The sequence below is a fragment of the Penaeus vannamei genome, chromosome 39 (genome assembly GCF_042767895.1).
Source record: "Penaeus vannamei isolate JL-2024 chromosome 39, ASM4276789v1, whole genome shotgun sequence".
In the NCBI taxonomy this organism is placed as follows: Eukaryota; Metazoa; Arthropoda; class Malacostraca; order Decapoda; family Penaeidae; genus Penaeus; species Penaeus vannamei.
In genome coordinates, this window is record NC_091587.1 from 97,501 (window position 1) to 112,500 (window position 15,000).

Below are 15,000 nucleotides of genomic sequence, written 5' to 3' on the forward strand. Positions count from 1 at the left end.
AGGCTTGTCAAACCATTTATGTGTAAACAGAATTGGCAAAACAAAACAAAAATGTACAGTAGTTTAGAGAAACACACTAAGGGAGAGATATAGCTTGAAAATCATGATTAAATCTGAGCTACAATTTTTTATAAGCCAAAGGATAAGGGAACTTATAATATATATCAAATGCAAAGTTTTTTACCCTTAGTGTCTAACATCAGCAATGCAAACATTTCCATCTCATATCTTTGATTATGACTTAATAAGTTTTGAATTTACCAAATGGCTCTTAAATTATGCTTTAAAGATTGCTCTTTTCATAATTATATCAGTAATACAAGTAAAGTCTCATATATCCTTTTTCTTTGACATATTTATATGAAAATCCCATAGATCTACAGCGTATTTTTGTCAGATGAAATACATACAACATGCAATACATGGACAGAGAATAAAACTATAAGACAAGCAAACAGTGAAAGAAAATGAAAAAGTAATAGTCAAGCAGAAATGAATTTTTGAAAACTATAAGTGAAAATCACTACTTACTATAGAGGTCCTCCAATCAACACCCGATTGGACTTAATGGATCTGTAAAGGAAACAGAATTTAAGAGAGGATCGGCTGTATATAATTCTATTTGCCATATCAAAACATTCTAAAATATAAATAAAATGAAGCACTTTTATCTGCGCCAAAGAGGCGTTTTTGAAGAGAGAGGGAGAGGGAGAGGGGGGGGGGGGGAGAGAGAGAGAGAGAGAGAGAACGGAGATATAGATAGATAGAGAGAGAGAGAGAGAGAGAGAGAGAGAGAGAGAGAGAGAGAGAGAGAGAGAGAGAGAGAGAGAGAGAGAGAGAGAGAGAGAGGGAGGTAGGTAGGTAGTGATTTTTTTTCTTTCTTTCTTTCTTTCAAGTGATGTAAGGAATATGTTCATGGACACCACCTCACTCTAAACCCTAGCTCCAAAACCTAGATACTCCATTGGAAAAATAAAACTGAATAAATTCAAAATACAATTCTTGTATAATTATTAAAGCCTCTCTACTTCAACTGGTTCTGTTTCACAAGAAAATACAGCGGTTGACTAACATGCGCAAGTAAAATGCATTCTGTGGCCAGTCACGTTTATCGAATACAGAGGCAGCTGTGACATCTGCATTCTCATGGGTATTATTCTCTAATAAAATAATTCATCAAGTAAATCCCTGATAAGCCATCATGGTGCAAAAACATTATATTGCATATCAAATAGGACAATATATTGCTGCACATCAGTTATACCACATATTCGTAACATAAAGAAAGACTAATCCTTTACACAATGGCCTTACAATTTGATATGCGCCTTGTCTGCCAGCTGACGTTGCAGCTCCCTATTCTCTTCTGTATCTTTGAGAACTAAGTCTTCAGACACACAACGATCCCATGATGCGTTCCATCCCTGAAAAAGATAATAAAACAAACATCTCATATTCTTTTAGGATTTGCTGAGAAAAAAAATATATAAGTAATAGTGTCAGTGCCTGTCCTCTTATCTGTGATAAAAGATCTATCCAAAATCAATAAGAAAAAAATTGATGAATACTATTTTGGATATCAAAAGGATGTACCTAAACATTTTCATACCTGAAAGTGGATCAAATATTCAACTTGCTTCCGGCCTTTGTTATCTTTGTTATATACTACTTCAAGGACTTTTGAGTCATACAATACTTTAGCCTTGGTGGGATCAGGTTCATAGCACAGCACTCTCTCTCCTTCACTGAACTTTACTCTCACTCCACGGGTAGACACCATAGTGACTGTAAGGGAAACATAAAAGGTTGTTTCAATCTCAAATAAATAGAATGAAAAATAAAATTTGGAGACATATCAATTCTTATGTTTAAGTTCCTGCATCAAAACATGTCTCTACCTTTTTTTGTATTTTTCATATGATTTTCCTATTCTCTCTAAATTATGTCCAAAAAGGTTTTATCTACACTCTCAGTGGATACTTACTGTGATTCATATATCCTGTGGTATATCTATGGTAAAACTCTACATAAAATAGCCAATGGACAAACAGTCATAAATCACTTTGTTATATAGAGCAAATGGATTGATCTAAGTGGTGGCAACATATCTAGTTCATAATGTGCTATAAATTTGGATCATCACTTGCGAAAATAACTTGCTTTGGAATAAGCCCTATTTCTTAAATCTCACCCTTCTATTGATGATTTTTTTATTATTATTAGAGATGTGAGGAGGTGTGTATTCTACAAACATTGTTAATGTCTATTTATGGCTGATCCTAAAAGGGAACTGTATCTTTGTCTATAAAGTAACAAATCAAAATTGAGATTAAATCAAAATATCAAGTGAAACAAAACACAAAAACATGTCAAGTGAAAACACAAAAACAATCATATATTTTGACAATATACTGGACTGAAATGAGTGTCTGTCACCTGGTGTCTCAATACTATCACACAAATTGCTGAAGTGTTCATAGAAAAATTTATAATGTTGCCAGATAACACTCCTTTATACTGACAACAACCCTTTACATGATAAAAAAAAGTTATCTGTTCTTTAGGCATTTTAAATATTCTTACATAAGTCTGAATACTGATACACAAAACTCCAAAAGCTGTGGGGCAACTAAAGTAATTTCATTGGAGAGAACTGTAAAACCCCTTACACATCTATCTATGTATATATGAATCTCAGAGTTCACTTGTGAATGCCTTCATCCACTTGATATTCTCTTTGTTCTAGGAAGAAATTTCTTCTTCCACTAACCCCTCTGCAATTCTATTTCCTCTCCTCTACCACACCTCTCTCTCTCTCTCTCTCCAGGGTCATCGTAATCTTTAAAGTTTGTTTTCTTTCACTAAAGCCCTCTCCTGTTCTCTTTCCTCTCCTCTGTCCCACCTACCTACCTACCTACCTACCTACCTCCCCCCCCCCCCTCTCTCTCTCTCTCTCTCTCTCTCTCTCTCTCTCTCTCTCTCTCTCTCTCTCTCTCTCTCTCTCTCTCTCTCTCTCTCTCTCTCTCTCTCTCTCTCTCTCTCTCTTTTAGATAGTATGATAGTATGGTAGCAAAAAGGGTAAAGTGGGGGAGCAAATGAAGAAAAGCAGAAATTAGCAAAAGAGGAAAGAGTTAAGGGCTTAAGGTGACTGGATGAAATGGAGAGTATCTGCAGCTGAGGAAGAGGAACATTGTCTAAAGAAAACTAGTAAAAGAGCCATTATGAAACAATCAACTGGTAATTCGGGTAGAGATGGCTGTTGGAGAAGTAGGTGGAGTAAAATCTGGGGAAAGAGATAAGGGGATTGGGGAAGGTCAATACATAACAGGAAAAATAGCAGGAGGTGAGGGATCCAGAAGACGCTGTTGAGATAGAACGGATTCACATGAGTATCCACGTGGGAGCAGTAAGCATATTGGGGAAAGAAGAGGGAATGGTGCATGGAATGGAGGAGAGACTGGTGCATGGAATGGAGAAGGAGAGGATGGTGCAGGGAACAGTGCATGGAATGGAGGAGAGGAGAGGGTGCTGTGAGAAAGTAGGAGGAAAGGGGTAGGGGGATCTTGAGGAGGTGGAGGATGGATATTGGCAAATACTTTCAATGTTGAGGGAATAAGAATAAAAGGATTGGAGGGGATGAGGGAGTGGAGCATTCTCTTGGGTCATGTTTACAAAGTCTTCAAGAGTTCCTGGAAGGGAGTTGGGTGGGGAGGTCTGAGAAACAAAGATTCTTTTGAGGAGAAGAGGGGATAGATGTCCAAGGAGTAGAGGAGGGGGAGGGTTTAGGAGAGGATTTTTAGGTTGCCTGGTGTGACAGGGAAAGCGAGAAGGAGGGGTAGGCATTAGGGAAGTGGTAGAGATTGGAGTATCTAGATTTAGACTGGAAAAGGAATTTGACTTGGGGAGAGGGGGAGTAGAAGTAGGATAGTTCAGGAGAAAGGACAGTTTTAGAATAGGTAGAGATAGAAAAACCCTGGTATGGTTGGACAGGACAGGACATTCCACCGATATAAGCTTCATGGGGAGGTCATGTCTATGGAAGCTAATCTTAGCAACATTGGTGTAGGATTTACACTGGCTTCTAGGAGGAATAGTATAGCATTGTAATGCCACTACATCATAGTCAACAAGTCATTTTCACAGGATGACCAGTCCTCGTTGTAGATAGGACAATAAGTGGGGGAGAAGGAAACACTTCCAGTACAAGTATTAACCTGTTGGATCTGGTTGCGTCAAAGCAATCATCTGGCTGAAAATATTGCCATTAGGTTACATAAGTGGGCGCTCTGCTAGGCATGTGGCTCATAGGCCATGTGCAGTGACAAGACTATATGCCTCTTCCTTGCAATGTTATTTTGCATAAACTTTTAAAGCTTTTTGCCATTTATCAATGTCTATATTTGTCTTCTGATTTGCTTTATCAAGATGGAAAAAGATAATTTTCCTTGCACAGTCTCCATATCATTGCTCTATGTAGTAAATAACTTAGTGAAAAAAAAGTAACATTTTGTTATTTCTCACATATCTTATTTTTTCATAATATTCAATTTTGATGGCCACCGGTCATACAATGCTGATCATGGAAATTGCATCCTCCCTGGAGCAAGTGCTCTTCCAGTCATGGCTCAAGACCATTTCATTCTTCACTGATCTATCAATGGGAATAATGCAAAAGTCTCCTTCTATATGCCTAAGGTGTCTAATCTCACTCCAAGAGGTTTGTGCATTTGTGGCGAGTCTTTTCTGTTACCCTGGCATTCGCTCATGACAGTAAGTTAACATCACCCAGCCCACAGCCATTCTATCCCATGATGGCATGTTCATGTTACCCACACCTCATCCAAAAAAATTTCATGACCTGATGGTCATGGTTTATGGTTAATGGTTAAAAAGCAAAATAAATGTGCTAGACATCTAAGGTCATATAATACTATAGGAATTAAAGGAGGGGTGAAGGGTGATAGTTGCAATGAGTCAACTATCTAGAGTAATCTTGAAAGGTTAAAGATGGGTAAAGGAGTTACTGTGTGAATGGGCTACGGTGGGTCTAGGTAAGGGAATTACATAAGGGTTTCACGAGTGTATCCAGGAGGGAGTGGAAATGATAGAGGGAATGGAGAGAGGGAGAATGTACATGTAGTTGGAGGTGAGGGGTTGTGTTGGGAGGGAGTAAGAGAAAGTGGTGTAGGGGAAATCTGAGTAGGGGGAGGATCGGTGTCAGGAGGATGGATATTGGTAGTATCAGGAGGATGGATATCGGGAGGATGGATATCAGTAGTAGGTGGAATTGAGGGGGTTAGGTTGTGTTGAGAGGGAGTAGGAGGAAGAGGTGTGGGGGAATATGAGTCGGAGGGGGATGGATATCGGCAGTCACTTTGAGTGTGGAGGGAGCATGAGTTATGGGATCTTGTGTCTCAAGCAAATAGCTTTGAATATCTCCCATAGTTTCTGCAGTGGAGTTGGTTGGAGAGTTTTGTGAGACATAGGTTTTCTTATGAGGGGGGGAAGAGGAGACTGGTATCTGAGGAATAAAGGCAAAGGTAGGTGGAGGTGAGTGTGCGGTAGTGGAAGAACATTTAGTCTGTCTGATGCGGGCAGTGCAGGGAGGGAGAGGGAATGGTGTTGGGGCTGAGTGTCTGGATTTAAAGTGGTAAAAGAATTTGACTGGGAGGGGTAGAATGTAGAAGTGGAAGTAGGGAAGTAAGTAGGTATAGGGGAGGGTGTAGGAACATCTTGGGGTGGTGGGGGAGGGGCAGGGCAGGCGAGATTACTAGAGTAGGGTGTATGAGAGAAACCTTGTTGGTGAGCTTCCTGTCTAGCTTCATGTAGAGCAAGATCATTTTTGTATCTGAGAGTTACTACCTCAAATTCAAACTTGTAAGTGGTACAGCCTCTATAAAATACATTATGAGGGCCACTGCAATTAGCATATGTGCGCGTTTGTGCAGAGCAGTTTGATCGGTTATGACTGGGTTGGGCACATAGGTGGCATCGGTCTGTGGAACAGTGATGTTTAGCAGGATGTCCAAAGCACCAACAGTTTTGATATTGACGGGGAGGAGGTTGGTATGGTCGAACAGGGAGGGATTGTCCACCAATGTAGGGAAGGGAAGGGAGGGTCATGTGTATGGAAAATAATTTTGGCAATGTTGGTGGGTTTCTTTCGATGACCTCTAGGAGCAATGGAGTAGCAATGTACTGATATCACATCACGGTCTTTGAGGCAGCCGAGTAAGTATTCTCCACAATCTGACCAATCGATAACCATAGGGCAGCTTGCTGGGAAAATAGAGACAGTTCCGGTACAAGTATTAAGAGTTGGATGAGGTTCTACAGGAATGGGGTTGCCAAAGAGATCAGTTAGATTTGATAATGCAATAGCTTCGGATTCAGATGTGATTGTTATGAGACAGGAATGATCGGGTTGGGTACGGAAAGGGACTCTGCCCACTTGCTTTTGGAGGCATTGTTGAAAGAGAAGAGTGTTGCCTGAGTAAGGAGCTGTAGGGGGAATCACATAAAATCAGTCCCATTTAGCTGGGCTAAATAGAGCATTTAAGATATTTGTAGGTTTGGTGGTGGTAGGACTGGGACGTGTGGAAGAGGGAGTGTTGTTGAGGGGATTAGTATTACGGAGAGATGGAGAATAAGGCTGTAAGGTAGTAATAAGGGAGGATGGGGTGTTTGATGAAGAAGGTTGTATGGGTAGAGGTGATGAAGCTGAGGAAGTTGGGAGAGTAGGAATGTCTTCTGGAGATTGAGTCTCGGCTAAGGTGGGTAATGCACTAGTAGGCATTGAGGAGTGGGTAGTAGTTTCAGTGTTTGGAGTCATGGTCAAAGGAGAGCCTGGGGTTGGGAAGCTGGGAGAGTTTGAATTGGCGGGCTATTTGATGAAGGGGCATGCCCCTAATAAGGGTATTACATCTTCATTACTGGCCACAGGAAGCCTAGACCATGTTGGGGAAATAAACAGTCCACCCCTCGTCCCCTTGAGGGTTAAGGGCAAGACAACTAAAATGGGAATACTGTGCCCATAGTTCCCTCAGGCAGTTCAGGACTGGCACAATGTCAGCCTTTCATCTTTTCAGCACAGCTATTAAACCTTAGGATGTAGATAGTAGAAGGGATAGAAACAAAAAAGCTGGAGGGAGAAAAGGCCATGCAAAATTAGTTGAGTCGAGGGCTGAGGCAATCAGATGAACTGTGAAAGGAAACTTTGCCTACTTGTTTTTGAAGACATTGTTGGAAGAGAAGGGTACTGTTTGAGTAAGGAGCTGTAGGGGGAATCACAACGACTCTCTAGGCCAAAAAGAGTACTCAAAAGGTTTGCAGAGGTGGAAGCAGTGTACGGATAAGGGCCAGACAAAAGATGGGGTGGTGTAGAGTGAGGTATTACTATGGGGAAGATGATAATATGGATGAAGAATAGTAATAAGGGTGGAGGGGGTAGACAATGAAGAAGACTGTGCAGTAGGAGCTGGATTGGATAATGTTGGGAGAGAGAGAGGAGGGGGTGCATTCTGAAGGTTGAGTGATGACCTGGATGGATGGTTCTGAAAGGATAGAGTTGTCAGTAAACAACATGGAGGAAGTATCCGCATTAGTGATGGGAGCTGTTGTCAAAGGAAAGGCAAGGGTCAGGAAACCAAAGAAAAAAAATTTAGATATGCTAGTTGATGAAGGGGCAACCCCTAATGCCTCTAATAATGGTATGAAACTTTCATTATTGGCCATGGTGAGCCTGAAATAAGTGGGAAAAGGAAATGGTCTACCCCTCAGGGTCTCTAGAAGCGATAAGGGATAGACATATTAACCAAGGGAATACTGTGCCCACAGCCCACGGAGGCCATTCAGGACTGACACAAAGCCAGCCTTTCATCCTTTCAGCATGGCTTTCACCCCCTAGGAAGTGGACAGGAGATGAAGAAAAGAAGAAAAAAGAAAGGGGAAGAAGAAAACACCATGCAAAATTAGGCGAGGCACAGGTTGAGGTCCAAGGCAGGGGTGATCCCCTACATCAGGCCTCAGTGAGCGTATCCTATGCCCCCACAACAACAAGGAAGGAATTGGGGGATAAAAGTTATAAAGGTTCCAAGTTAGATTTTATTAATTGCTGAATAATCCTTTCTCATTGAGACCCTGAGACCCTTGCCCATTCCAGAAATGCTGCACTGAGATGTATCTTTATTTCAATAAAATGCATCTTTAGGTGCAATAATAAATATTTTTTAGGGTTAAGTCCTCAGCACTTTGGTACTTATGATATTAAAAACTCTTATAATTTGCACTTGATGATAAGTAGAAAAATAAAAGTAATTCTCAACCAGACTTAAAATCACACTAATTCAAAATATTCATTTTTAAATCTAAAATTACAAGAAAAGACAAGACTGATTTTATATCCAAGATCAGTTGCTATCATTAAGTCTAAAAACTTACTGTCCTACTGATTTTTATTTACCTGTTTTGCTATTTCCTTCATGAAATTATTGTCGGAAATCATTTAGTGCACACACACAAACACACACAATGTCTCTATAGCAGTGACAATGAATGCATAGCACCCAAATACAAATGGGCAATCTTTCCATAAAAAAAAATATATATAATAATAATAATCAGCATGCATTAAAATAATCTTTATAAATGCACAAGGAAACATGTTACAATAGTGTACTACCACCATATTCTAAATATCAAATTTAAAATAAATAATTATAACAGACATGGAGAGCAAGGCAATTTTACATGTCATCTGTTTTTAGCAGTTGCCAATATTTTCACTAATATTAGGTAATTTCTTCAAACGATAATACTGAAAGAGCTGGTGGTGGAGATAGCTACCCTCTTATAGGTGAGAAGACCTGGCAGCAATGTGAGTGTGGTTTCACCTAAACTAGTTGGGCTACAACTGTGGACCCATCTCCAAAGGGTAGCCACAGCAATCTCAAGTAAACTTCAGTCTTTAGTAGCAGAGGCAGATCCAGTAGATAAAGATACTGAGACAGAAGCACTCACTTGGCTCCATGTCTCTTACTGTACACTCCTACTAATGGGAGTTTGATCTTAAAGATGTGTTCTACAATAAACTCCCTGCTGTGGCAGACAACTGTCTTCAATGGGATATTTCCATTGGTCTAGGTGATTTCAATGTGGTATCTGGCTGTGATCAAACTAACAAAATGAATTGTCCAGAATTGTCAACTTTAATGGAGAGTTCTGTGGCACTGATTACAGATTGGTTGTGGCTCCCCTCCTGTCCACTTCAAATCCTCTGTCCAACCAGTGACTACCCCAGGGTGTTCAATTGGACAGACAGCAGGAGGAATGTGTTCAGTGGCTTGCTGTGGCCATCTCTAATTGCTTCACAGCATTCAACAACCTAAATGCAACCCTGTAACAGTTTGGGATACTCCCAACCACATATCATTTGATATATCTGCAGAGTCCATAACTCTACTTTGCATGCTGGGGATCCCTTGACACTACTGAGACTTCACAACAAATAGCACATCAGGAATTATGTTGGGGAGATTGAAAGCTGTTCTTACTTGGGACACAGACAATTAGCATGGACATGGGTGGTATTGTGATTTCATTGCCAAGTCTGCCCTGAATGAGTAACCTCCTATCCTGACAGAGGTTAGGAAGGTCATCTCCATACTGAAGGATGGCCAAGCAGCTCATTCCTGCTGCACTACAAAAGTCTGGAGGTGAACCCATAGCTTGCAGTTTGCAGTTTGTCCTAGCTGCCATGTGGCAGTCTGGTACTACTAAGTAGCAATCATTACACATTACACTGCTCAGCAAAACAAGCAAATTGCTTCCTCTCATCCTTCTGCAACATACCAGAGACACATTCAGAGGCACCAGAGGCCACAGTAGTCTCAATTCATTCATGGCCAATCCACACAAACAATATCTTTTATGCATAACCATTTTTTTAGCATTTTATATTTTCCTATATCCATATTTGTCATCTCTCTAGGTAGTCCATACCTCAGTGCAAGAATAATATAAGTAATTTTCATTTGTCATCTTTATTTTATATTTTTGTAATATTCAATTTTCTGTAATATAACCTGTGCCACTGGTCTCAGTGGCCAGAAATAGGATCTTGAGCATAAAAATAGCATCCTCCCTGGAGCTGGTACTATTACAGTCATGGCACACGGATGGTACATTTCACACTCATTTATCAATGAAAATAATGCAAAGGCCCCTTCCTAAATGCTAAATGAGTCTAATCACCCTTCAAGAGGTTTGTGTTGCCAGATTTCCCCATGATGGCATGTTCACATCATGTGAACATATTTTCATGACGTTATGGTCACGTCATCCAGATGGTAGGGGTTAAGGAGTGAGGCAGGATTGTGTTCTTGCACTAATGCCTTTTAACACTGACATGGACTGGATAATGGGCAGTACTTATATCCAAAGCTAAAGGTGTATAAATCCATTATGATGCCAGTTAAGGAGGATGAGATGTGTTGTTAAGGTAACAGATTTCAGTGTATCAATTATAATCAAACATTACATTATTGTGCTACAAATATGGAGTTATTTTTTTTTTTTTTTACATCCTAAATTATCCTTCATGCCTTCAATCATTATGATCAGGATCATATCTATTGTAGGTCTGTGCTAATTAACAGCCATAAAAGAAATAATAAATATATTTGCAATATACTAGTACCTACTAGTGACTTACAGAAGTTGCTAAATACTAATTAATAATTTGTAAAATAAGATAAAATAAATATTTAGTCACTGAAAATATACTAGACTTCTATCCATCTAGCAAGAGCATTTGGAGATGCCGGTACCTATGCACGAGGACCAAGCTATGCGTATTCAAGGCCTTGATACTGAGTTTTGCTTTAATGAAGTGAAAACTGGATGCTGTCTAGTGCCTTAGAGTTGTCTTGATGCCTTTTATAACTGTTCTTGCACTGAATCATGGGTTATAGTTAGCAGGGCCATGCATCCAACCGACAGTTACATCATGAGATCAGCACAGGTTGGCACAGGACCTGTTACCTGCATAATCCAGGCCCATCAACTCAGCCAATAAGGGCACCAACTTCCCTGTGGATGACTTTGCTTATCAGGTTGTCTCTTCATGAGACAGTCTCCGGTGGAGGAGGCCTGAGGAACAACCTAGGAAGTTATGGCTTATGGAGATCAACCTCACCTATCATGAGGAGCTTGGCAGCTCACCATGACCCTCATGGCTGGAAGTGAAGGGTGAATACGACTATGTGCAGAAAGTGAAGTTGAGCCAGTCACCCAGGGAGGCAAAAATACATGCCACATACAGAGCAATTTTAGTTTAATAAATGTGTCTACACATAGATGGCTCCATAAGCACTTAGTTACCAAGGCGTCAATTATTAGTCCTACCTATTTCACCTGCATACCCTTTTCCTATAATATCAGGTAGATTCTTATCATTTTATCATCTTTTATTTATTTGTTTTTCATTTTATTGAGTTAACAACATTATAATAATCATAATGTCAATAATAATAAAAATAATAACAAAACCAATATCAATAGTATTAGAAAGAAAGAAAGAAAAAAAAAAATCCTTCAAATTCAAGGAATAGGGAAATCAGGTGCAGTACTTGGGCTTACTAATTGACTCCTTAAGAGAATAAATGTGTAACAGCAGACACTGATAATTAGCCAAATGTCGTTTTGACAAGCACATAGTAACACATGAACTACTTTGGATATCGCAGTAATGTGTAAACAGTCAGTGTTGTATTATTCTAAGCAAGGTAAACAAGAAGTGGGACTTAGAATCTAAGTGGCGATAGCAATGTATAGTTTCGTCATTTAGCGGTAACTATGAGGCCACTGCAGCTTAAACTATATTCTATCCTATTCCCATCTTCTGCTCTATAAAATGGTGGTGTCCATTTCCCTCTATCACTGCGTGTCGTTCTCTTTAACTTTTACCCAACCCATTACTTATTCTTCTTATTATTGCGGAGTTATAGACTCCCTAAAGAGATGATATGGAGTCTGTGCAAGGAAAACAGTCTATCAGCATCTGGCTAAAGTAAATCAAAAGGCAAATATAGATACTGGTAACTGACAAATAAGCTAAAAACACTTCTTCCGAAAAAGACAAAATAACATTGCAAAAAGGAGGCATGGAGTCTTCTCAGTTCTTTTGCCCCTGGCATACAAGCCGGACACCCGGCACAGTGTCAGATCATGTAAGCCGAATGCCTTCATTTAGGTCCACATGATGGCAGTGAAGCATCTGGATCCAGAAAACCAAATTGTGAGTCTGTCTTCACCTGAGTATGGCCAGCAAAAGCTGAAACTTGGGAGTACCAAGACTTAGGGTGTACACGGCACTTTCCATTATGATTTTCCATTATTTGTGATATTACCATTCATGTTTAGATTATTTCTTGTACTGACAACTACAACTTTTTGTCCTCTACAAGGATATAATCTTCAATTTGCCCTAGCTTAGTACATCCATACCACAGATATTAACCCATGACCCTATTCCTGCCTGCCATTACTGGCAGCACAGAATGTATTTTAGAAAACTGAATAAAAGAATAATAATAAAAAAAAAAAAAAAAAAAAAAGTCACAGATTGCATATTGTGTAAACTACCTGAGGAGATTATAGACCTCGGAAAATGGCTAAACAATGAAAGTGAGTGTCTTGATACCATGCAAAAGTGTATGTGCAGGCCAGTCTATGCATCGCACATCTAGGTAAGTTGCCATTCAAGTCAGCCTAACGTCTAAATTTAGATGTGCCCGGATTAAATTTGTTAATATAGTGTTGGAAAGAGAGAGATTAGACGTGTTTGCTCTTCTCCCACAACATAGGTGAAGTTCCAATAAAACATTGTTAATGCTGCGTTCGAAACTCCTCGTCTTACCTCATCAAGACAACTTGTCCAGGACCAGCAGGACAACAAGGTCGCATTCGGAACCTCCAAAACCCTCGCTGCCCAGAATGCAACCAGCTCAAGAGTAAACACTCACTCTTTTATCAAGCCGATGTCTTTATTTTACATGCTGCATAAAGTTTGTAACTCCTTTGATGTATATTTAACTTACCTGCAATTGACACACAAAAATATCCTTTGATAACATCAATAAAGGGCCATAAATTACCCATCAATATCTTGTGGTTGCCTGCAACTGTCAGTGTTTACATACAAATACTATTGTGACATCATCTCGTCCTGCTCCCCTAGCTTTGTAGGAGGGCAAGATGGACAAGTTGAACAACTTGTTCAGGAGGAGAAAGTACAGGTTCTGAAAGGTCAAAACATTTTGTCCAACTTGTCTGGATAAGCAGGACGTGGAGTTCCAAACACAGCATAAGATTAATTTAGTCTTCCTTTCAGCATTATTGAACACTTTCATTGGTAGGCATTTACATAATGACTGCACAAAGATAACGGAAATCTTAAAGACACTTTAGAAAGTGGGGAAAAACTACACAAACTGATATATGTAATATGCACAGGCAAAGAATAACATTAGAAATGACAAAAATAGGTCATGACAAATATTATGAGGAGACTAAGTCCATGGTGATCAGGTTGCGGTCAGAAAAAAACTCCCAAAGCCTCCAAGTTAAGAAGTTTTTGGTTCAAACACAATGTCTGTGGATTCCCAAGAGTGCCTCCAAGGTTGTAGGCTGGAGTAATGGGGACTAAATATCAGAGGGGTGCAGTCTGGTAAAGACATTTAAAATATGGTAGAGACCTGCAGTCGTCCTGAAGGCTGACCCACTTTTACTATTGAATTATAAGCTTCCCTAGATATGAACCCCTATTCATGTTGGCAGATGTAGAAAAAGTATGCATGAGAATGAATGAATATCTTCACAATACAAGAGATGTATATGACCGGTTTTAAAGATATTCATCCTTATTTATGCCTTTTCTCTATTTGGCCTCTTCCCTGAAGGAACTGAATCCATCAACGTTCCCATTCCATGTAGTGCTTACCTTGTACTTCAAATCAGTTTGAGACAAAAATTATGCAGTGAAATGACTCCCCTTTTTCCTATACAAGGCTTTCATAATGAGCTTAAAAACTGAATTCATACGAAACCTCGTTCCTAAAATTAGTTGCTCGGAAAACATTTTATGTATATAGGCCGTTAAAAATCTATCTCATAAACAAATTGTCTTGTCCTTTGTCTAAAATTGCACAGCAGAATCTCATGATTTAATATTTCTATTAAAGCCAGCGATACAACACTTAGAAACAGCTCTACGGGTGTATTTTTCATGAAACCACTTACTTAAATCAGTTTTGTTTATGTTGTGAGAGCAGTGTGAAAAGGATCGTCAATCTAAAATAATGTGAAGCTGCAGAGATGCGCTATATAAAATTACTCACTGCGCATTAGCCTTTTCTGTGCTTATAAAGAGATCAATCATGAGTTAATTTTCGCTTGATACTGTTCATTTGCACATATGATGAACGTTTAGCATATCTCAAATTGAAAAAAAATCTCGATATATGGTTTATTCCCCGTATGTCTTTACCTGCCAAAGCAGAGAACAAAGAAAAGACAAAAAGAAATTATCATTTACAGATTTTCAAAGATCAGGTAAAAGGAGAGGAAAGATATTCATTGCATCTGATTTCCGAAAAAAGCGAATACTCATACGCTAACAAAAATATAGAGAAAATTACACAAATTGCAATCCTTGTTGAGCATGTTGGCAAGCCTGTCATGTGACAGTCTCAGCTGATACGGTGTAAACAACGCACGAAGGACGAAGACATCAGAGTGCGACTCGACCTGGAGGAGAACGGAAACGAGGCGAGGGAAGTCGTCGTCATGAAGATTATTGTTCTGTTGTGTCTCTCGACAATTAGTTTTGTGAATTCGAAGCCCAGTAATAATTTACCAGTAAGTAATAGCGACTTAGCAACGTTGTGCAGTGATATTAAATTTCTTTGTGTTAGATATACACTTAGAGGCAATGGGTACACA

The 15,000-nt window shown here is 39.5% G+C and overlaps 2 protein-coding genes across 6 annotated transcripts in view; one reads left to right on the plus strand and one right to left on the minus strand.

Moving 5' to 3' along the window:
* Positions 1–14,790, minus strand: part of msl-3 (male-specific lethal 3) — a 20,828-nt gene extending 6,038 nt beyond the window's left edge. The window contains exons 1-4 of one of the 3 annotated variants that reach the window (XM_027372505.2): positions 14,697–14,790; positions 1,610–1,785; positions 1,315–1,424; positions 532–573 (exon numbers count right to left, since the gene is read on the minus strand). In XM_027372505.2, coding sequence (XP_027228306.2) covers positions 532–573; positions 1,315–1,424; positions 1,610–1,785; positions 14,697–14,721 — 353 coding nt within the window. In that variant the 5' untranslated portion in view covers positions 14,722–14,790. Of the gene's footprint in view, positions 1–531; positions 574–1,314; positions 1,425–1,609; positions 1,786–1,984; positions 2,010–14,298; positions 14,428–14,696 lie in introns of those variants that run through there. The other 2 variants (XM_070116561.1, XM_027372504.2) reach the window with 2 other exon arrangements.
* The window catches only part of LOC113820205 (acid ceramidase), a 31,501-nt gene continuing 31,248 nt past the window's right edge, over positions 14,748–15,000 (plus strand). The window contains exon 1 of one of the 3 annotated variants that reach the window (XM_070116562.1): positions 14,748–14,916. In XM_070116562.1, the coding sequence (XP_069972663.1) occupies positions 14,845–14,916 (72 nt within the window). In that variant the 5' untranslated portion in view covers positions 14,748–14,844. The remainder of the gene's footprint in view (positions 14,917–15,000) is intronic. The other 2 variants (XM_070116565.1, XM_070116564.1) reach the window with 2 other exon arrangements.